This window comes from Echiichthys vipera, assembly GCF_963691815.1.
Source record: "Echiichthys vipera genome assembly, chromosome: 2".
NCBI lineage: Eukaryota > Metazoa > Chordata > Actinopteri > Perciformes > Trachinidae > Echiichthys > Echiichthys vipera.
Genome location: NC_139827.1, coordinates 32,921,124 through 32,944,616, shown reverse-complemented (window position 1 = coordinate 32,944,616; position 23,493 = coordinate 32,921,124). Strand labels below are relative to the sequence as shown.

At 40.6% G+C, this 23,493-nt stretch overlaps 1 protein-coding gene across 1 annotated transcript in view; it reads right to left on the bottom strand.

Annotated features, from left to right (window-relative positions):
- LOC310962742 (sarcoplasmic/endoplasmic reticulum calcium ATPase 2) overlaps nt 1-22,834 on the bottom strand; it is a 43,488-nt gene extending 20,654 nt beyond the window's left edge. Inside the window, exons 1-9 of the mRNA XM_083935299.1 lie at nt 22,476-22,834; nt 17,285-17,404; nt 15,289-15,306; nt 14,898-14,980; nt 13,666-13,770; nt 11,652-11,790; nt 4,545-4,711; nt 888-1,043; nt 553-694 (exon numbers count right to left, since the gene is read on the bottom strand). Of these exons, the coding sequence (XP_083791425.1) occupies nt 553-694; nt 888-1,043; nt 4,545-4,711; nt 11,652-11,790; nt 13,666-13,770; nt 14,898-14,980; nt 15,289-15,306; nt 17,285-17,402 (928 nt within the window). The 5' untranslated portion in view covers nt 17,403-17,404; nt 22,476-22,834. The remainder of the gene's footprint in view (nt 1-552; nt 695-887; nt 1,044-4,544; nt 4,712-11,651; nt 11,791-13,665; nt 13,771-14,897; nt 14,981-15,288; nt 15,307-17,284; nt 17,405-22,475) is intronic.
- Between the last annotated feature and the right edge of the window lie 659 nt (nt 22,835-23,493).

Below are 23,493 nucleotides of genomic sequence, written 5' to 3'. Positions count from 1 at the left end.
TGACCATTAAAGAACAATATGCATAAAATAAAGCAACTTTATCGTCATTAAAAAGACTTCACCATCTGACATGCTTTGCAGTGTCACTCTATCATTTTAGTTTATATATCTATACTTGACTTGTGTGGTTTCTTCTCAACATTATTTGTTAACACATTGAACAAATGTTATTTTGCGATCTATCATGGCAATAATAATGATGATAATCATGATTTAGATCAGGTTTCGGCGCAGACATTGGTCCAGTGTTGAGCATGAGTGCTGCAGCCTGGCCACCATGAGCCTACTGAGGGGAAGTGAAGGAGTGCATGTTGAACCACTAATGAAACGCAGCTCTGCTGTTGGGTTTGTGTGCCTTGATCACAGGCACACGTAAGGTTATTTAGAGTCAGTAAACAAAGTTATTTTGTTTCCCCTTTCCAAATATACCAGCCTCTGTGTCTTTAAAAATGGCACACCTATATTTACGTCGTAACTACAAAGGTTTTGTAAAGATGTCGAAAATAGACGTGTAAGAAGTGACTGTTCTGCTCGGATAGACAGATGCTTGACCTTCTGGTATGGCAGCCACAGCCAGCGCAACAGCGATCTTGAAATAGTAAACAGCTCCTCTCAGCCAGCTGCCTCCATGGACCGGGTCATTAAAGTGTCCCACATTGATGGCCCACACTGCCACACAGATCACACTGATCACCTGCAGGTGAAAAGCACACACTTATTCAGTAAAAAGTGTCAATACAATGATAAAGTTCAAAGTTCACACACACACACACACAGACACACACACAGACACGCACACAGACACGCACACAGACACGCACACACACACGCACGCGCACACACACACACACACACACACACACACACACACAATAACACTTCCTTGCCTTAGACAACTGTTCTCCAAACTGGTCTAGTTTCTGTTGTAGGGGGGTCCTTTCAGGGTCAGTGGAGGCCATCTCATCTCGGATTTTCCCAATCTCTGTCTGCACCCCTGTTGCCACAACAAGCCCGATGGCACGGCCTGCTGCGATGTTGGTCCCCTGGGCAAAGGTCATGAACTTCACTGTCAAACTGTTTACATCATAGCAAATACTGAGACATAGTAACACGGCTTCTGTAGAGTATATTCTCTTTGTCTAGTTTCTGTGCTCTCAGTAAAACTCAGTCAAAGTTAACTGTGGGATCTAAAGCCGTTTTCCAGAGCCTTCCTTTTACAGCACACACCGGAAGATTCTCTGTGTCAGACGCGTTCTCACTTACTGTAAATACTCGGGTGTGGCACCTGGCTAGAGCGCGCAGGAGACAGGACATGATGCCTCCTGCTGTTCCCTGAATTTGTCTGATATCAGTCCAAGTCAACTTTTTCCTTGTCTTTGTATACCTCATCCTCATTCGGGATGGGAATCAAGAACCTGTTCCAGTTCTGAGTTTTTCAAGGCTTTATTATATAGGACAGACAGGAAATGGGGTGAGAGAGAGAGAGGGGGAGACATGCAGGAAAGAGCTGGTCGGAGTCGATGCAGGTCGGAGTCGAACCCGAAGCCACTGCCTTGAGGACCTTCAGCCTCTTTACATGGGGCGACTGGTCTAACCACTCAGCCACACACATCGGATAGTAACACAACAAACCTTTTCATCCTAAACAGTGTGCTGAGAGTGAAATAGCCAGGAGTCCAGCAACACCACAGCCAGCAGAGGAAACAGGTAGCTTTAGTCAGCTGTTCAAGGGTCCATTGGCACAAGTTTGATTCAAATCTGTTCAGAAAGGTTCTTTGCCCTTAATGCTCCGTCATATATTTTCTCTTTTAGGGTTATATTTTTACATAGGGAAATACTTTGGTTGCACTGTTCAGTAACTTACATAATAATTAAAAATCAATGTAGGAAAACTGATAAGATTGTGATTGTGATTTAACTATAAAAAAGTCGTAATATGATATTTTTGCCATATCGCCCACCCTTACTCCAGTGCACTGATTTCTTTCTCTCCTTTAACAGCAGGATCTAAAGTGTTTCCTCCACATCAGTGTGTGAAGTCACACTCGGTCCCTCAGCACTCAACAACAAAGACGACCTGCAGCTCTGCAGCCTGTCAGAGTGATGCTGCTAAATAAAACATCACTGGCTTTGACCACCTGGTGACTCTCCACACACACACACACACACACACACACACACACACACACACACGCACACACGCACACACGCACACACACACGCACTCGCGCGCACACACACACACACATCAACACACGCGCACACACACACACACACGCACACACGCACTCGCACACACACACATCAACACACGCGCACACACACACACACACACACACAGGCGCGCACACACACACATACAAACACAGGCGCACACACACACAAACACAGACGCCGACACACACAGACACACACACACACGTATGCACACAAACACGCACACACACACACAAACACACACACACACACACACACACACGCACACAGGTCATTCTCCCTGTCCAGTTTTCATCATATCATTCTTCTTGATATTTATGGTACCCTTTAATATTTTCCGCATCTCCACTGAGGGGGTGGATGTGGAGGTGTTCAGGACCTGAGGCTGCAGTTGGAAGATAGACTGGTCTGGTCAGCATAGAGACACTCCCCACAGGAAAGGTCAGAGCCAGCTCGGTTTCCTGTGGAGTTGTGAAGGAAACTACAGCTGATGTATCACCAGTGTTCTCCTCCATGCTGTGGCGTGCTGGAGAGGCAGCATTAAAGTGTAATTCCGGCTTAAAATCATCCCATGGTCTTTTTCGCAACTTACATACATCAAATAAGCCATTGAGACAGTTTTTTTTTTTTGTGTACCAAATATTAATGGAAAAATATGGTAGAGTCGCCAACAGCCGGACGTGGCTAACAGTAATTAGCTCGGGGCAGTACGGTGAAGGCATTCAAACGTCTTTTTTAACCACTAATGCTGCTGAAAATAACAGCAAACCTCTGCAGCAGCATGAGAAGAGTCCCTACACAGAAAACAAAGCACCAATGGGCTCCTTCCTTTTGAATTGACTTTGGTAATGGACTTTACTCTGAGAGGAGATGGTACAGGGGCCAGTAGGTAAGTCTTTAAAACACTCTTTTAATAAACTCTGGGTTCACAAACTTAGTTGTTGCTGCATCGTTACAGACTCTACCAGATTTCTCTCTAAATAGTGCATACACAATAAAAACTTTCACGATGGCTTATTTGATGTATGTAAGTGCAGAAAAAGATTTTGCGCCGAATTACACTTTAAGAAGAGGGACACTATACAGTGCTGTAGGCAACATCCGCACTTCATATCACAATTTTTTTCCAGTAAAATCACAATCACGATTTTATCACGGTTTTTATACATTGACTTTTAATTTTTTTGCAAGTTGCTGAACAGTGCAACCAAAGTATTTTCGTGATATGTTCATGCACGTCCAGTGTACGTGAATGGTCATGTGATATGTATTTTCAGATGTGTGAATATGGACAGAGATTATGTCTGATTTGGAGCTAAGACGTTGTCAGAACACAGATCGTTTTTGTTTTGAAGCGCCATTTTAGAATGTGGACGTAGCTCTAGTATCTGTGTCAGCAGGATGGTGTGTGTGTGTGTGTGTGTGTGTGTGTGTGTGTGTGTGTGTGTATGTGTGTGTGTGTGTGTGGGCGTGTGTGTTTGTGTGTGTGTGTGTGTGTGCGTGTGTGCGCCTGTGTTTTTGTGTGTGTGTGCGTGCCTGTGTGTGCGCCTGTGTTTTTGTGTGTGTGTGCGTGCCTGTGTGTGTGTGACAACATTTATGACAATTATGTTTTTCCTTACTTTCTGTCATATATATATATATATATATATATATATATATATATATATATATATGTATATATATATATATATTTTTTTTTATTATTATAACGTCAGATACTGCTCAACGCCATCTTTCAGACAGTTTTTCTACTTTCTCAGTGGTCTGGTGGATTTTCCAATAAGCCGGACACACCCACGAAGTACATCTACGCACAGCTCTGGTAGAACATGCTGCTGTTGACTACATGTAGCTGCGTCCTAGCTACAGAGAAAGCCGTAATATTGGTTGTGTTGTTCACTACTCCTTCATTTGAGCGCACACACCTGCTATAACATAACGGTGGTGTTGTGTTTGGTTTATAAAATGTTATTTGTGATTTCTGACAGTTGAAATCGCTATTTTATTTCCCCTCAGGAAGTGCTGACCAATCAGAGCAGACTGGTCTCTTCAGGAGGGGGGGGGGGGCTTAAAGACACAGGACCTGCAACAGAACGTCTCAGACAGAGGGTGCAGCACACATGAGCAGTATGAGAAAAATGAAGGGTTTTTTGAACATTAAAGCATAGAAACATGTTCTAGTAGAAACAGGAAATACATGGATGAACCTGAAAGACTAAATAGGTCCCCTTTAAACACAACCATTCAGCTTAGCCTTTTTCCTCATTTTCTGTTGATATCAAAATTATTCATGATATGTGTGCTGACATTTGGTGGCTGAGACTCACAGAGAAGAGCATGTTCTTCTTGTCCTGGTTGACGGCTCGGGGGTCTGGTACAGGGTCTGTGTGCTTTAGTATCGACACAGACTCCCCTGTCAGAATGGACTGGTCCACCCGCAGAGTGGTGGAACAGATGGACGTCAGTCTGATGTCAGCTGGGACCTTATCACCAACTGCAGAGAGAAAAACCAATCATCAGTTTCATTTTCTTGATGAGGACAAACGTGGTGTTTGTTAGTGATGGACAAATGAGGCTTCATGAAGCTATATGAAGCGTTTCCTTTATTTTCTTTAGTCCACTAGATGGAGCTCTCTGCTCAACAAAGAAGTGAAAACAGTACGGTAAAGGCAATAAACAGCTTTTCTAGAGTGTTTAAAGACTTACCTACTGGCCCCTGTACCAGCTCCTTCAAGTGGATTACCAAAGTCAAACCCAAAGGAAGGAGCCCATTGGTGCTTTCTTTTGTGTGTAGGGACTCTTCTCATGCTGCTGCAGAGGTTTGCTGTTATTTTGAGCAGTATTAGTAGTTAAAAAAAGACGTTTGAATGCCTTCACCGTACTGCCCCAAGCTAATCAGTGTTAGCCACGTCAGACTGTTAGCGGCTCTACCAGATTTCTCAGTTGATAGTTCATACATGAAAAAAACTGTCTCGATGGCTTATTTGATGTGTGCAAGTGTCGAAAATGACCATGGGATGATTTTACGCTGGAATTTGACTTCAACGTGGAGAGGTACAGTGTGGATATTTTCGCATGTATCTGTTTTTATTCTGTTATTACAGTGAGCTCAATAGGAAGTTCTGACAATGTGTGCAGAACAGTAATACATATGTCTGCTTTATGCAAATAAGGACAGATAGCTCATGGTTAAACATTCTTTCTCTTGGAAGAGCACAGACATTCATAAACTGTTTACAAGTGTTTACGTAGGTGAGCAGAGAGAGATGAAGACAGAGAGGCTGCCCTCACATACTCTATTAGTCTTTTGCTCTCTTTCAACACTGACCAGTCAAACAAAGGTTGACTTCTTACTCTCTTGAGATCTACCAAAGCACTACAAGGAAACACTTTCCATTGTCGGAGAAAGTACTGAGCACACTTATTCCTACCTCAAATCTATTGTTTTGTCAATAAAATCATGTTGATCAGTTGTCTGGAGATGGCTGAACAGGCAGATACTATTTGAAAAAAATGAAAAGAAATAAATAGTTTATTACAAGTGAATGTATTTGAACGTAACTTAAGTGGAAGTGAATTCACAGTTGACCTGTGTAATTAACAGTTTCCATATTAAGGACAGACGGTGTCTGTTGTACAGACTGATCTTGAAGATGTCGGAACATATTTACAGTGTTTGATCCTTTGCAGTCACTTTAGGACACCGTGCTTTGTAAATTGGATATCCATCTTTTACTCCCTGGTCCTTTTCTAAATATCCAAAATGCTCCAAGGTGATGATTTAAAGGTTGAATCTGTAGAATCTTTATTAAAAGCTAAATTTTAAAAAAGAAATACACCCACGGGATGTTTTGAGGGGTACGGAATTAAAGTATTGCTTTTCCATAAAAAATATATTTAGTCTGAATGAATATTTGAAAAAAATGTTTGACAGGTTTGACAAAATGACTTTCTGTCCCGTTCTGTTTCCATAGTAGCAGCCAATAGCGTTTGGCGTTGCTTGTTGCCAAGGTTGTCTGTTGTTGGGTGCAGCTACTGTAAGCTGGCACTGGGTGAAATGGAGTTTGCCAATCCTGCAGCTGCTTCGGAGCCTCAGTGAAGGGGGCGTTATTTGTCCCAGCAGCTGAGTGAGCGGAGACGGGCAAAAACCAGAGTCAATATAGGTCGAGCATTCACTCCATGGACTGAGAGAAAGGAGAGAAACGCCATCAAAACGCACGCCCAAATGGCTACGGTTCTCCTTGATCGCTAAGCTAACCCTCATGTTAACTTAGCTGTAAAGCTAACAGAAACTGTCAGTCAAACTCATCTGCAATACTTGTTTTTATGGTGTGAGTTTCTGGAGGGGATGGGTTCAAACAGGCTCAAACAGACTCTGGTCTCCTGTAGGCTACTGGGCCGGGTCTGACCAACCTGGCAACCCGACTGCTATATATTACTTTTTGTTGTTGGGACTACGAACTTGAGACACTAGATGGCGCTGTTCTGCTCATTCTCCATATTCAACCTTTAAGGCACATTTTCAGTAGATATAATGCTGGCATGTCGGTTCACTCTGACATTATTGCAGCTCTTCTATTCAACGCTGAACCAACTGGAGCAGACATATATGTCACTCACATGATTCATTTTCACAGGGAAACAATTCAGGAATCAGGGCACCATATTGTAGCTCCCACAATTCTTACACTGATGAAACCGTGATGTTATGTAACCGAGGTATGTCAAAACAGATTAATCCAGTCATCCTTACTGTGCAGCTACATCAATCTCATCCATGCTTGGTGCCCTTTTTTTGTGTCATTACTGGATCGTCCTATGAGCCACAAAAGAAAGGTTACCTTGTTTAAATCTGCTGGTCTGTAGAATAACCTTTAGGTTAGAAGAATACCTTGTTGGACCAAGACAGTGACTGCATCAATTTGTAATAATGATGGATACAGGTACTTAAAATGTCCCTTAAATGACTAACATAAAACACTGACAGCTTCATTCCAAAAATCTACAGATGTAAAAAAAGTCATATTGGTCACTCCATTGAGTTTGGCCAAGAACATCACATTAAACTCAGCCTCCAGCTCTGACTAATGTCACTGAGTTCCCATGATCTCTGAAGTCCAATACTGAGTCCATTCTAAAGTTCACACACACACACATGCACACCCACACACACTCCTAACCCCATTTCCTCTCTCTGAGCAGCCTGAAATAACAGTTGGTATCAGGAGGATTCAACTGTTTTCTTACTGGGTCAAGATAAAATTGTGTGTGTGCGTGTGTGTGTGTGTGTGTGTGTGTGTGTGTATGTGTGCACGCAGCTGTTACCCGGCTGAACTGATTTTATCTGTGGATATAAACTGGCCTAAACATGTTTATTCAAAGACAAAACATTTTTTCATATGAATCGTTTCAGCTATTAAATGTTCAAAAAGCCAGTGGATTTATAGGTCACATCTGGTCACAAGGCAAGAGCACAACAGATGTTTTTAAAAACACCTGGAAAATCAAGAGATGTTGAGAGCGATGTGGTTGACCACGTTGGATTCCCGCTACTTCTCTAATATGACAGATCAGTGGGAACAGCTTCACAACCTTCCAAAAGAGCAAGCAAGAGCACTGAATACTAACACTGGCAGTCACATGCTCCATGCAGCTCGACATGCACTCTAACACTCCACAACACTTAAGAAAAAACATGGCAGCCCTCAAAAAGCACTCCAAGTGGATGAAAAAGGTTTACACACAAGGCCATTAAATTAAATGTCTTGAATATACTGTTAGATTGCATCATATTCTCCAGTTCTTGTCGTTTATTTCAGCTTTCATCAATCCATACATAAAATCTGGGACTGCTGCCTCCAGCTGCACTCCAATCCAATATTTTCAACGCAGCCCTGTGCCTCTCACTGAGTTTCCATGACGATTACAGCCAGAGGAGAGGTCAGAGACGAAGATGTTTGCCAGGAATGACTAAACAAAGATGCTAGTGTTATTTCAACCATGTCCAAACAACAATGCAGGATGTATGTGTTAGGGAGAAATGTGTGGTGATGCTGGTGAAGAAGAAGAAGCACCAGAGTCCTGGATGTCTTATGATGCAGCAGTTTATTTGTACTTGATCAAGGAGAACAGAAGAGTCATCAACGCAAATAAGTGCGTGAGGCCACATCCATTCTCAGACTCTTATACTAGAGAGGTGGTCCAAGACAGCAAAGGGGAGACATGTTGACATCCAAATGGTTAAAATGCATAAACAGGAAGATAAGGATTCACACTCCACTCCAGCCTCCTGCCCTCTGGAAAGAGGTACAGGAGCCTCCGCTCCCGCACCACTAGACTCAACAACAGCTTTGTCCACCAGGCTGTTAGGCTGCTGAACTCTCTCCCCTCTCTAACCTCAGCCCGACCCAGCAGGGTGACAGGAAGTTAAAAACCCGCCCTCCAAGAGACATCCTCAACTCAGTACAGACACAGAAAATGACTATGCAAATTGCACATAAGGACCTGCTGCTATCAATCGTTTTTGCACTATCATGCCACCATCTGCACTTTATTATTATTTTTATTATTATTATTACTATTGTATTTTTTATTTGTTACTATAGCAGTTAGATAATTAATGTTGTGTACCTTACCATTGTGTCTTGCCACTTTACTAATTGTGTCTAGTCTTTGTCTTTGTCTAGTCTACACATGGGAGAGTGAAAAACGAAATTTCCATTTCGTGTATGTCTTGTTCATATGAAGAATTGACAATAAAGCTGACTTTGACTTTGACTGAGCTAGGAAATGGGAGAGAAACAATAACCTCGCTCCCCACTCAATCAACTCTACAGCTGTTTCTGCAACCTGCCAGAGAGTGAGATAGAAGATGCCAAAGAGGGATCATGGCTTTGGCGTGTTCCTCCGAGAGAAAGTAGGGCAGATAACTGACCCCAGCATTAATCTAACAGAAAGTCCTGTAATTCATTGTTCGCCACTATAACACAGAGGGACTGACCATTAACTACACAAACTGTCTAGGGAAGTGAAAACAGTATGAACACACAGGTCTTTCCAAGCTCATTGCAGCACTACATACACACAGTTACGCAGCATATCAAGTGCGTGTGTGTGTGTGTGTGTGTGTGTGTGTGTGTGTGTGTGTCACTATTGATGACTCCCATTCATATTCTTGTTTTTGCCTCCTGACCGCTGTATCCCTTTAAATACTCATGACAGGTTTCTGCAGGATTCAAGTTCGATTTTACACTTTTAAACCTTTGAACTCTGAAATAGAAACGGTGCGCCAGTGCCTACCTTTATATTTGCGCTATTGTGATGTCATTTATAGGAGTATCTTAAAATGCTTCGTATCCCTAAAATATGTACAACCAAAGCTTAAAGGTTATGTAAGTAATTAAAGGCCAATAATTATTAAAAGTATTTAAAAGTGTGTGAGAAATAAAAAAATCTGACACTTTTTTTGTCCAATTTTCACGGAATAAACACATAAAACATATTGATCCAAAAGGTTTTTAAAGGTAGAGACATAAAAAAAAGTCGTAATACGCTTCACTGAGGCTCTGAAGCAGCCATTTCACCCCCCCTGCCAGCCTACAGTAGCTGCACCCAACAACAGACAACCCTGGCAACCAGCAACAGCCAACGCTCTTGGCTGCTACCATGGAAACAGAACGGGACAGAAAGTCATTGTCAAACCCCTCAAAAATGTTTTAAAAGACTAAATATATCATTTATGGAAAAGCAATACTTTCATTCTGTACCCCTAAAAACGCCCCTTGGGTGTATTTTTTTATTTTTTTAAACTAGCTTTTAATAAAGATTCTACATATTCAACCTTTAAGTCTGACATTGTGTTACGGTGAGCTAGCTACTGTATCTGCAGTAGTGACAGTGTTTGCTACAGGTATGATGGTGATGACAGAAGGACCCTTTTCATTTATAAATGCCCACAAGTAGATCCAAAATCACATGACGACTGAAGTCCAGTCGAGATCAAGGATTTGTGACAAGAAAAATTGAAACTTGCAACTACTTGCAAATGTTCAGGTCTTCAACGTTCTGAAACCTGCCAGTTCACACCAGTGAGACCAGAGGATGTATCATCTCCATAGCAACGTCTCTCTCTATCTCTGTTCTGACCTCCATCTTTTTTTCAGGGTTTTTTTCCGTAGCTGGATATAATTGGAAGCATCATAAAATACAATGAATGCAGAGATAGTGAGATACTTGCTACAGCTAAATTTCTAGTAGTGATAAAACCATAGCCTGTATAAAAATGGACGTAGCATACCCATCAGGATCCGTTCTCTCAACTTGATCCAATCTTCCTCACCTACGGGAGTCTCCATCTTGTCAGACTTTGACTCTGCCTCATTTTCTCTGACCAAAAAAGGGCAGGAGGGGGGAGGGAGATACGCCTATCTGGCTGACGTTTACCTCTGAGGAGAAGAGAGGGCCAGAGGCTAGCTGTCACTCAAGAGACCACGCCCCTAATTATTCACACTTTAACCTCCAATAAAATTAAAACTAGCCTGGTTCAAAAAAAATGTCACCACCCTCAGTGTTGTCATGGAGATATGACGTAAACATACAGACTCTAATGTTTTTTTGTCCGGAGAACTGCAGTTTTTGGCACTTCCTGATTGGATCAACCAGGAAGTCGCTGCGGTGGGGGCTTGGATGAAACACTATTTCTCTGATTCACTGCTTTGTTCTCAATTACCGCGTCCCCTCGCCCTATTAAGTGTAAAGGCCTAGCTCGCTCGACCCTCTCTCTCTCTTTCTTTCTCTCTCTTGCTCGTTGATTCTCCGTCCAAAACTAACATTTCAACCAGCTGACAATTTGTAAGTGACTGGACCATTGTAGCGACTTTGCTACAAGCCGATTGGCTATTGTTCTAAACCAGAAGCTGGAGACTTGACAGGCTAAGTCGCAGGCAACAACATCAGCAGGTTTGAGTCGAGGCGAGACGGGCCGGTTCACACCACTGCAACGTTTTCCTGCAAAGTTCTGACACGGTTTATATATTTATAAATATATATATATAGTATACGGTATATGTATTGTGAATTATATAATTAAATTGTTTTAAAAACGATACTGTCTTTTCTTCAAAACTGTGCTGCTGATTTGGCTTTCAAAAATGTTTATTACAGTACATTGTAAGTAATAACATATTTGTTTTTTTCTCTTTTAAAATGTTTTTTTCTCTAAAAAGAACCGATAATCAGAACCGTTAAATAAAACCTATAAGTGAAAGATGAAAGACTTTTCTATCACACTCCCACGACAAGAGAACAAAGCTCCAATGATGTAAAAGAAAAACCATTTACACAGAGAACAACAAAGGTAAAACGGCAAAGGCAACGAAAATTGGGGTGAAGGGTGAAGAGAATTTGTCACGACTTGTAGTGAACTGTCTACTTACCAGCGACTTCCACAATGTCTCCAGGAACGATGTCTCGGGCCCTGACTCTCTGGACGCTCTTCTTGTCCTGTCGGTACACTTTGCCCATCTCTGGCTCATACTCCTTCAGAGCCTCGATGGCGTTCTCTGCATTACGCTCCTGGAGGACGCAGCGTGGTTGGACGTGAATACAAAGACAGCAGGGAGGAGAGACAGGAAGCAACAGCATGAGTTCTTGCTGAGCCAGGCAGTTCTCTGTTTCACATATGGACATTTTCAGCAGTGATTTAAAAGTGAGGAATGGTAAAGACTTTGTAACTTTGTGTACACGTACACAGAGCAGTTTCTTCTGCTTGATTCTCACCATCCATGTGAGCTACATGAACTGTTACTGAGCATGAACTCCTGGCCAATCAGGGGTAAGTGCTTGTATTTGGTTATTACTCTCATAGGTTTTTAAAACTTTCTTGTATTAAAGTTGTACAGTTCTTGTGTTAGCATATTGCATATTTTTTGTAATAGACTTATCAAACTGTATTAGATTGAATATGACTGTCTTTATTGTCGGCATGTTGATTGTGGTAGAGCCAACAATGTTCCACACTGTGGACGATAAAGTATCTAACCATCACATATAACATATCCGTCAACTGTTGTTGTGATGTTATCAACACAGGAAATCTGATGCTAAACCCCAGCACCAAGTTGGGTCACGTACAGAATAAACCCAGCTTTGGGCTGTATTGTACTACAATTTAGCTGTCAAACATCAAACACGTTTGGGAAATTAGAGGATTACAGGAGCAGACTGATTTGAATCTTTACACTTTAATATTACTTAATAACAGCCAAAACTACACAAGAGGGGCGTGTATAGCATATGGAGGCAGGGCAGGTACAAAGACTCCGTTGGTAGCATGTGGCTGCTGAAAGCTTCACTGTGTGCCACAGACTTTACATTTTTTGTCAGTTGTTTACACACTAAAATTGGAACTTGAAACACAATCACTTAAAGTGTAATTTTATCCATAATTCCATCCCATGGTCTTTTCCAGCACTCAAGTACATCAAATAAGCCATCAAGACAGTTTTTTCCGTGTAACAACTATTAACAGAGAAATTTAGTAGAGTCTCTAATAGTTGTCAGAAAAAGACCATGGGATGATTTTACGCTGGAATTACACTTTAAATTTTGTACCAAAAGAATCTTGCACCAAATTCTTTAACCCATCTGAAAATCTGAAAGCTTTTTTTTTTAAATTTCGAAAGCACACTTTGCAAAACACAACACACAGTTCTCTCTACACTAGGCACAACCGTCACAATTACAATCTTCTGTGTACCTTTGTTTAGGAAAACCAATCACAACGCCAAGCGTGATTAACTAATTGGCACACTACTCCTTACAGGTGTATGATACTTTTATGATACTACAGTATGTGTTCCAAAATACTGCATTTGTGTCTATTAATATACATAATATATATTTGAGTAGATATACATGACATAGATATACTAACATTTGTTAGAAGAAACTATTCATATGCTGTGTGTGTGTGTGTGTGTGTGTGTGTGTGTGTGTGTGTGTGTGTGTGTGTGTAAACTATTTTGGAAAGGAATAAAACAGTTATGAATGCAGTGTTTGCTTTTGCTAGAGATTTTCAGAGTCTAGCATTTTTGGAAGACGGCCCAGAGATTCAGAACATGTGTGTAAACAATTGAAACTGTAATGCAGTTGGTTCTGGAGGTCTGGAAGCTATCCTGCCTAACACTGCCCTCTGGTACAATGAGGTATGCTTCTTAATCATTTTAAATAGATTTTACCAATCTTACTCAGTCTTTTGTAGGCGCACAGAAGGGACAAAAAAAGATCTGAGCCAGTGCGGGTGCATGCAGCTTCTGTGGCCCATCTAGCTGCTTCGATAGGATATAATGGAAAAACTGTGCTGCCAGCATCAACAGCTGTGTCGAATGCAGCCCATGGAGTTTGGCAATATGATTGAAAATCCACAAAACCTGCACAAACACTGCCTACCTGCCAGACCCCTACAATAGCATTGGCGATGAGGATGAGGAGGATGACGAAGGGTTCAACAAAGGCTGTGATTGTCCCCTCGCCTTCTTCGAACCAAGCCAGGGTCTACGGTACAGAAGAGAAGCCGGTCAGTTGTGTTCGTGTATGGCAAGGTTAAAATTATGTATGACTTTACACAAATACACAGTCACACACAAACTCCAAATGTCAGTTGTGGTAGAAATGACTACCATCACTTATATATGTACAGTGCCTATGGAAAGTCATGATACCCCTTGGAAAATAGTTTGTTTGTTTAACAGCCTGAAATGATAATACATAATACATTTTAAAAAATCCAGCGTGATTTACGGATTTTTCTTACAACATTCAAGTGATTTTTTTTTCTAAATTTCTGAAAATTAATAAAAAATTTAAAACTAGAATAGCAGGTTCACCAGAGAAAGGACAGAGAAGTTTTAGTTTCTGTAACTGTGAAGCCTGAGTTTACTCTGCAGCGAGTGTACAGTAAATCGGTGTGTAAAGAGGATAACTTGATAAGGCATTTTAAGAAAAATCTTCAACAACACTTTCCCACTGAACTGTAAAAAATACTCTGCATTTACAGTATGTTATACTGTATAATATAATATCATATAATATGTACTGTAATAATTTCAGTCCAGTTTTTGATGAATAAACTAATGTTTCAGATGCTCTTGTAAGCCTACATATTGTTATATGTGTTATGTTATATAATATTTTATAAACCCTTAATATGTATCATGTGTAAAAATCACAATTGGTAAAGTAACTAGTTACTGAAGTAATCAGATAAATGTAGTGCGGTATAAAGTAGAGTATTTCCACTGATTTGTAGTGGAGCAGAAGAATAAAGTAGCATGTAAATAAAATACTCAAGTAAGGGAGAAGAGCCTCAAACTTTACTTTAGTCCAATAATTGAGTGAAAACCTCTGGTTCACAGGTTTGTTCATTTAACAAGGATTGTTTTTGACAAGCTTGTTGCACTTTGAGGCCTATGACTAATATTTACATTGATAAAATAAAGACAATATACTGTATGCACTCCTATGTCTCTGCATTGTTTTACAATATCCATTAATATGATGCTCATATTTTTCCGGCCCCTCATTTTGGATCACTTTCGTCAACCTGCCCCAATTCCAGAGGGATAGAATAGCCCTGGTGTATACGTTTGCCTGTGGTTGTGCACACAGTTGTGTTTCCTTACAAAGGAGATGCACGCAGCCAGCAGCAAGATTCGGACCAACAGATCCTCAAACTGTTCCAGGACCAGCTCCCAAAGTGACTTCCCTGCATGACGACACAAAGGAACACAATCAACAAGACAGACTTTGATTTAGATGAGGTCATGATGACGGAAGGGATACGCAGAAATAGGACGAACAGAATAGGACATAATAGCCGCAGGCTAAAAATGCATCTCTTTCAACTGCACCTTCGCTAAGAAATTTAAAAAAAGTAGCACTTGATCAGCTTATTTGAAGCTACCACACTTACTTAATAACTTTCTCTTCTGGTTTGTACTCTAATTGTTGAATGCACTTACTGGATGAAATGTAATGTAATGTCATAATAAAACAAATACAATGATTGCTCACCTTCTTCAGCTGGCAATTCTGTGAGTAAAGAAAGAGTTAGATAGAAAAGAGGTAGGATGGAGAAAAAGAAAAACAATTACATCATCGTCACCACTGGTTTAATACATTACAATGTGGGGCAGTGACCAGTTCTTTCTCCTTCCCCTAGCACACGTGCATATGTTTGCTTTAGCAGCAGCAGCAGCAGAAGCAGCAGGAGCAGCAGCACTGGATTGATATTGTGCTTGCTAATACTTGAACATGATGAAATAATGAAGCCCTTTTACTGATATAGATAACGGATATGATGCAGACAGACAGTCCTGCCCACAGCAGTATTAGTGGTTAAAAAAGATGTTTTCATGCCTTCACCTTAATGCCCCGAGCTAATCAGCCACATCCGGCTGTTAGCGACTCCCTGGAATATCTCCCTTAATAGTTTATAGACGAAAAATATTGTCTCGATGGCTTATTTGATGAATTTGTTTGCCGTAAAAGACCGTGATGATTTTACGCCGGAATTGGACTTTAATTAAAGAAAATGATTTTCTTAATTTCTTTAATTTAAACGAGAGGAGATTGATCTCTGGCGCGTCTCAGTGACTCTCTCCTCCTCTCTCAAAGAATGTGTGGAACAAGCTGTAAAATTTATATGTTTCGTACACTGCGGACTCCTCAGCAGCGCCGTCTCCCCAAAGCTCACACACACACACAGTCAGGCACACAGACAGTGACACTTATTTCCTCCTCACTTATCTGGCCTGTTGAGCTACAAAAACTGTTTTATTTAGGTTTTGGAGTGAAATGAGGTCTCGTTTCGATAATTAACGTTTCAACTTCACGGATCATCTGTTTTCCGTCCATGCCTTTGACAAGTGCGACAGGAATAAAGATAAGCGGGGTGCGCTTACAGACAGTTAGTGAAATCAGAAACAATGTATCCAAGCTGTAGCGCTGACGCTCGCTGGTGTCGTGTGCTGTCAGGACACGGTGCTCCGCCTGGTGATCACAGATATTATCATTCACCGAAGGGAAAACAGTTCTGCAAGTTTTCATTTGAGTATCGCACAGTAACAAAACAGCAAATGCAATCGATTGATTGGGACACTTGACTGACGCATGATAGGTTTCACCTCAGACAACATACAGATTCCCTCTGACACAGTTATTATCTGTTAGTGAGGCTACGTTACCTTCATTAAAGAAACAGCATAAACATGAGTTATTTTATCAACAGAAACATTGTCACAATGGATTTTCCATTAGTTTGCTCTGTAAAACGACATACCGTGATCTGACTTTAACATAAAGGGACTTTATTGTTTAATTCATGAAGACACCTTTCATTTACTTGATCCAATACATGTTTTGGTTTAAGAAAATAAACAATGCATTTAAATATAGAAGCATTTTTGCCTATATTGTGTCTTAATATGATAACCAGATGTTTTCATCTAAAAGACTAGGACTAAATTTAAAATGGCTGTCTAAATGAACACTGGGGGATATGGATACTTGTCAGAACTACTTGTTTGTCTGACCACATGTTTTAATTTCCAGATGAGTAACTGTGCACAAAAATACTGTATGTATTTAGAACCCGGGAGCCCTTCCCCGCAGGGCTTGCATTTCCCCCCCCCCCGCACACGCCCATCACTTCTGCTGCTACATCTCCGTCCTAGGGGAAACACTGATAATAACTGTCCATTGTCCTACCTGCATTCCTATTCCATGTAAACATTCACTGAACATTTCATCAATACAACTGTAGCATGTGAGAAGCCTTTAACCTGCATTAAGTCTAAAATGATATTTTGCATGAGAATGTTTTTGTTGTGATGATGGTTATCATTTGTGTTTGTGGCAGTAGTAGTAATCATTTGGTTTCTCTTATTGATCCCTGTGGGACGACTCCGCCGAGGAAATAGAATTTTATGAAAGATACATCTGACATTTGCTCTCCTGAAAGTACAGTGAATTTGTTTTGAAGGACATGTAAAGTGATTTCCATTTGTACCGTTGGGTCCCCATCTCTCCCTGGTCTTCTTCAGCTGCTCACAGCTCAGACCCGTAGATTCGTTCACACTGAAGAATCCCAAAGCCTCCTCCACCGTCTTAGTGTGAGCGTTATCCATCACTATGGAGACAGGAGAGAGAGAACACAAGGCAATATCAATATCAGCAATAAGCTTCTGCAGGACAAATAAAGAGAAATGGAATTTTCAAGACAGACAACAATTTTAAAGGGGAAAAAAAATTCACTGACTACAATATGGTGGCCAATATAGTGAATTTTTGATCCTTTGTAATATTAGACCTTTTCTGGGGATTGTGCATTGATATGACTCTGTAAAGGTAAGCTAAGACGAAGTGGGCCCGACCCAACATGAACCTGAATACTTTCTGTCCAAGCCCGTGCTGAGCCTGAACCACCGCTGCCGTTTTTGGCCCAAGCCCGATTAAAAACCTGTATCTCCACGGGAAATTAGTGGGAATGTAGAGAAATTACAGCCCGGCCCTAACACAACAGGTTGGGTCAGCCCCAATTAAGTTCAGGCAGAGGATCAAAGTCCTACTTAAAAAACTGCTTTCTTGAATAATGATTTACACTATTAACATTTACATTACATTATTACATTATACATTATACATATAATGTCTCTGCGCTGCCCTTACCACAGACGCACAGGAAGCAGAGTTGCAATCTTACACACCTCTCCGCGCTCCCTGTGGAGCACTTTCCAGCTCAGTATCCTAGAAAAATGCTGTCTGCCCCACGATCATCTAAATTTATTAAACCAAAAATGAACAGAAGAGGAGCTACGCAGAAAAACTTGATACAAATCAACACCAAATCTGCGACTATGCAACAAAATCAGAAAATACAATGTGGACTTTTAAACATCATATCTCAGTCATCTAAAGCTGTATTAGTAAATTATCTGATAGCAGATAACCATATTGATTTACTCTGTCTGACTGAAACCTGGCTGTGTCCTGAAGAATATGTTAGCCTAAATGAATCCACTCCTCCCAGTCATATTAATACTCATATTCCTCGAGGCAGTGGTTGAGGAGGAGGCGTTGCGGCTATTTATGACTCAGGCCTATTAATAAACCCTAAACCTAAACTAAATTATAATTCATTTGAAAGTCTTGTTCTTAGTCTTTCACATTCAACCTGGAAAACTGTGCAGCCAATTATATTTGTTATAGTGTACCGTGCTCCTGGTCCGTACTCTGAATTTCTGTCTGAATTCTCAGAGTTTCTGTCAAATTTAGTCCTTAAATCTGATAAAGTAATAATTGTAGGTGATTTTAATATTCATGTGGACAGCGGTAATAAAAGTCTCAGTATCGCGTTTATCTCTCTATTAGATTCCATTGGTTTTAGTCAGAGTATACATAAACCTACTCACTGTTTTAATCACACCCTCGACCTTGTTTTGGCTTATGGTGTGGAAATCAATGACTTAATAGTCTTTCCACAGAATCCTATTTTATCAGACCATTATTTAATAACTTTTGAATTCATATTACAGGACTACTCACCTCTGGGCAAAAGTTTCTACACTAGATGTTTATCTGATAGTGCTATAACTAAATTTAAGGAAGCGATTCCATCTGCATTTAATTTAATGCCTTATCCTAATATTCAAGATTCCTGCATTAACGTTAGTTTCTCTGAAATTGATCACCTTGTTGACAGTGTTGCAGGCTCACTACGAACAACACTCGACTCTGTTGCTCCTTTAAAAAAGAAGATAATGAAACAGAGAAAGTTAGCTGTACTAGATATGATTAACATGTCTTTGTCAGCAGGTTATGTACCACAGTCTTTTAAAGTAGCTGTAATTAAACCTCTTCTTAAAAAGCCCAGTCTTGATCCTGAGGTACTAGCTAACTATAGACCTATATCTAACCTTCCTTTTCTCTCTAAGATCCTCAAGAAATTAGTCGCCAATCACCTGTGCGGCTTTTTACATAATAATGAAATATTTGAGGACTTCCAGTCAGGATTTAGAATGAATCATAGCACTGAGACAGCACTGGTAAAAATTACTAATGACCCTCTAATAGCTTCAGACAAAGGACTTGTCTCTGTGCTTGTTTTACTAGATCTTAGTGCTACCTTCAACACTATTGACCATCACATCCTGCTACAGAGACTGGAGCATCTAATTGGCATTAAAGGAACAGCACTGAGCTGGTTTAAGTCATATTTATCAGATAGATCTCCGTTTGTACATGTTAATGACAAATCCTTCATTTACACTAAAGTCAGCCACGGAGTCCCACAGGGTTCTGTCCTTGAACTGATTCTATTCACCTTATATATGCTTCCCTTAGGAAATATTATAAGGAAGCACTCCATAAATTTTCATTGTTATGCTGATGATACACAATTGTATTTGTCGATCAAACCAGAAGAAACCCATCAGTTAGATAAACTTCAAATGTGCATTAAGGAAATAAAAAGCTGAAACTGAAGTCATCGTACTTGGCCCGAAGGCCTCCGAAACTCAATATCTAAAGATATTGTTACTCTGGATGATGTTGTGTTGTCCTCCAGCACCACAGTAAGGAATCTGGGTGTCATTCTGGATCAGGACATGTCCTTTCGATTCTCACATAAAACTAATGACAAGGACTGCATATTTTCACCTGTGTATTATTGTGAAAATTAGGAACATTGTGTCTCAGAAAGATGCAGAAAAACTAGTCCATGCATTTGTTACTTCTAGGCTGGACTACTGCAACTCCTTATTATCAAGCTGCTCCAATAAGTCTGTTAAGAGTCTCCAGTTGGTCCAAATTGCTGCAGCTCGTGTACTAACTAAAACAAGTAGAAGAGAAAATATTTCTCCTGTATTAGCTTCTTTGCACTGGCTACCTGTAAAATCTAGAATAGAATTTAAAATCCTTCTCCTTACCTACAAAGCTCTTATTGGTCAGGCTCTGTCATATCGTAAAGAGCTCATAGTACCGTATTACGTTGAATCATCGATGTCCTGATGTTATGGTATAACAGTTCTAGTTAACAGCGGACCCATTTCACCTTGTTGGCTTCTTTTTAATTGCAGAATGATTCTACACTTCGGACACTCTCTGCCTTTTTCGGATGTAGTGTCGTGCATCCGCAAAATCGGCCTGTTGGGAACAATGATCCCTGCATTGAACAGGCCACATAACACACGAGAGATAGGAATTAAACGAATCTTCGAGGCAGAGATTTTGCCTCAAGGATTTTTGAAATCGAGTTACTCGAGTAATTGTTTCAGCCCTACATGTATCTGTTCTCTGATTTTGTCCACTGTTTATTACGCAAAAAAAACGTTTTTGTTGAAGTGTCTGGTTATTTAAAAAACATGCTAGTACAGCAGTGGTACAACCACAGCTGATATTCTATCAAAGTATGAACAATAAAAAATAACAGTATTTCAGAATAAATCAAGTATTAATAATTTGTTCTTTCCTGCATTATGTGTTCTTAAAAAAAGATTTTCATACCTATGCATATCAGAAAACATATACACCCATACTGATAAATACAGATAGGTCTTTGATAGTAGCCACTGACCGATTTATCGGTCTGACTATACTGACAAATATATTTTAATATACAAACAGCTCACTTGTCATTATTCAACTTGTTTTTTGTTTGTACTATCCTCTCGTCACAAAATATTTATGAAAATTCTGTGCTTTCCTCAGACTAATGTTCTTATTAGTCTTATTTATTAAATCAGAGATGGAGAATGCCTTTTGTTTTTTGAACCAACATAAAAGGTAACCTGCTTCTTGAAAGTGTAAAGATGACACACTGTTACAGCCTTAGTTGGCAGGGGAATCAAAGTTACCTTATAGCCAAGCAACCACACAAACAGTAACCCGCAGAGACAAACAGGCCCTGGAGAAATGGATCACTCCACAGGGTGAGCAGAGCTGCCTCTGAAGAGACATTTATGGAGTCTGTGATTTAACCAATACCTTTAACAAACACACTATACAGGGGACACGTAAAGTCGGTGTAGTTTACATCGAAATCACCCATGCACTTTCACTCGTAAGAAATAATTTGACATTATTCCCATGATCTCCTTGCACCTCAAGGTTTGCAAACGTGGACAACAAATGTAAGATGTTTTGTAAGATTGAAGAAGAAAATATTATGCATTTATTCTTGGAGTGTCAGTACAACTTTGGAGTTCTGGAAAAAATAATTGATAGCTTTTCTTAACATTAACTACAATTATTTAATTAAATTGGAAGCAAAATACGTCATTACCTGCTATGGTAAAACAAAACAAAACAATACAATGGATTTTCAACTTACTAATTCTACAAGGAAAATTTCATATCCGTAAAACTAAATGCTTCAAATCTCGGCCAAACTTTAACCCCTTCAAAATTGAATTTCGAGTCTTTACAAATTATAAATAATAAGAAATGTATTATACCAGATATATTACTAGATTTTTTTAAAGGAAATGTAATAACATAATCTATTGTTTATGAATGTATCTACTCATGCCTTATGTATCTATTATCTCCTGCCCTTTTATTTGAGTGTGTATTTAAGTCCTCTCTCTTTCTATGTTCACTTGTGTAATATCATCATAATTTAAGATTGTGATGTTCAGTGAAAGTAGAAATGAGTGCCTTCTGTTTATATGTTTTTCTCTTTAAGTGCGATGTTCTACAAATGTTTCCCTTCTGTTATTGGTGAAAAAATGTAAATTAAGCTACTGGTGAAGGCCTGGAGCCGGGTTGTGAGTGGGCCTGTGTTCGGTAACAAGTCCAGAGGACCGCCCTGAAATCACTCATGCCAACATCCGAATCCACAACACGGAACTGGCCCGGCGTCATGCTAATAAACACAATAATACACAATCATAGTGGTGACACCTACGCTCATGTGCCGAACGTTAGGCATCAAACGTTACGGCTTAACGTTTACACTACACACTTGCTGTTATTAAGCCTCGCCTGAGCTCCGCTTAACATGGATGACATCACGGGGAAAATAACCTGACACGTTGCTCACGACTGATGAGTAATTCAATAGGGCTGCTAATATCAGCCATGAGTCAAATGACAGGTGAAATATCATGTCTGGCTAACGTTAAAGGCTCCGAGGCACAAGCTAGCAGCTAACGCGAGCGCCGTGATAACGCTAATCCTCCGGAGATGAGCAGGTCTCTTACCGGAGCGGTCGGTGTGCCTGCGGGACGTCTGTCCGTCTGTCCTCTGCCCCTACACTCTTAGTGAGACAGGACGGGCCACAGCACCATGCGCTTCGGATCCTAATACCCCCACAGCAACGGGGAAAAGGCAGCGACAAATACACCTGGCGTTACTTTGAAAAAGACTTTTGTACACGGGCTGTCTAACATTAGCTTAGTTAGACTGTGACAGTGAAAAATCAACACCACGGTGTTTCCAGTGGCGCTCTTTCTGATTCCCGAGTGGGGGAAAAATGGCGTTCGTTCAACAAATGAAGGCTCGTTTTAAGGCGAACGGTGTCGAAATATTGTCTAAGGCTATTTGCTAAAGACAGAGTGGTATTATTGCTCCCTGTCCTGGTTGCAGGAGTGTCTGTGGCTCACTAATGCTCAGCCTACAGGCTACAGCAGCCAATCAAATCAAGCTAGCCAACCACAGAATACAGCTTCCGGTCCTAACCTTCAAGATAAAGATATGCTGCTTAAGAAATGCTACACGCAATGCTATTATCTAAAAGCACACTTCATGCCAATTCATATTTTAAAGCATTGCGGCCCAGTGGTTATGTATTACACAACCAACGAGTAATTTCCTGCAGTTTTTCTTCCAAGATCAACGTATCTTAAGCTTTTATTTTGAAAAGCAGTCGTCTGATTTCTCGTATTATCGCGGTTAAGTCCGTCTACCTTGACGCTGCCCGCTGCCCCGCAATGGATGTGATTAACGGTTCGCCAATGCAGAACTCCAACGAAGCCGAGAGTTAACCAATGAGAGGCCCGGGAACCGGACTGACGCAACGAATGAACGTATCACCGTGTAGAATCCTCTCAGGTCCCGCCTTTCTTCACACTCTGATCCGAGTCATCGAGCTTTCGACCAATCAGCGGGCGATGCGTCTGCTGTCGATCCACTGACCGACATGCGAGCCAATCAGATTTGAGCTCAGAGGGTTTTGCGATACCGCGGACCAATCGGACATCCCGTTACAGTTTGTCTGCA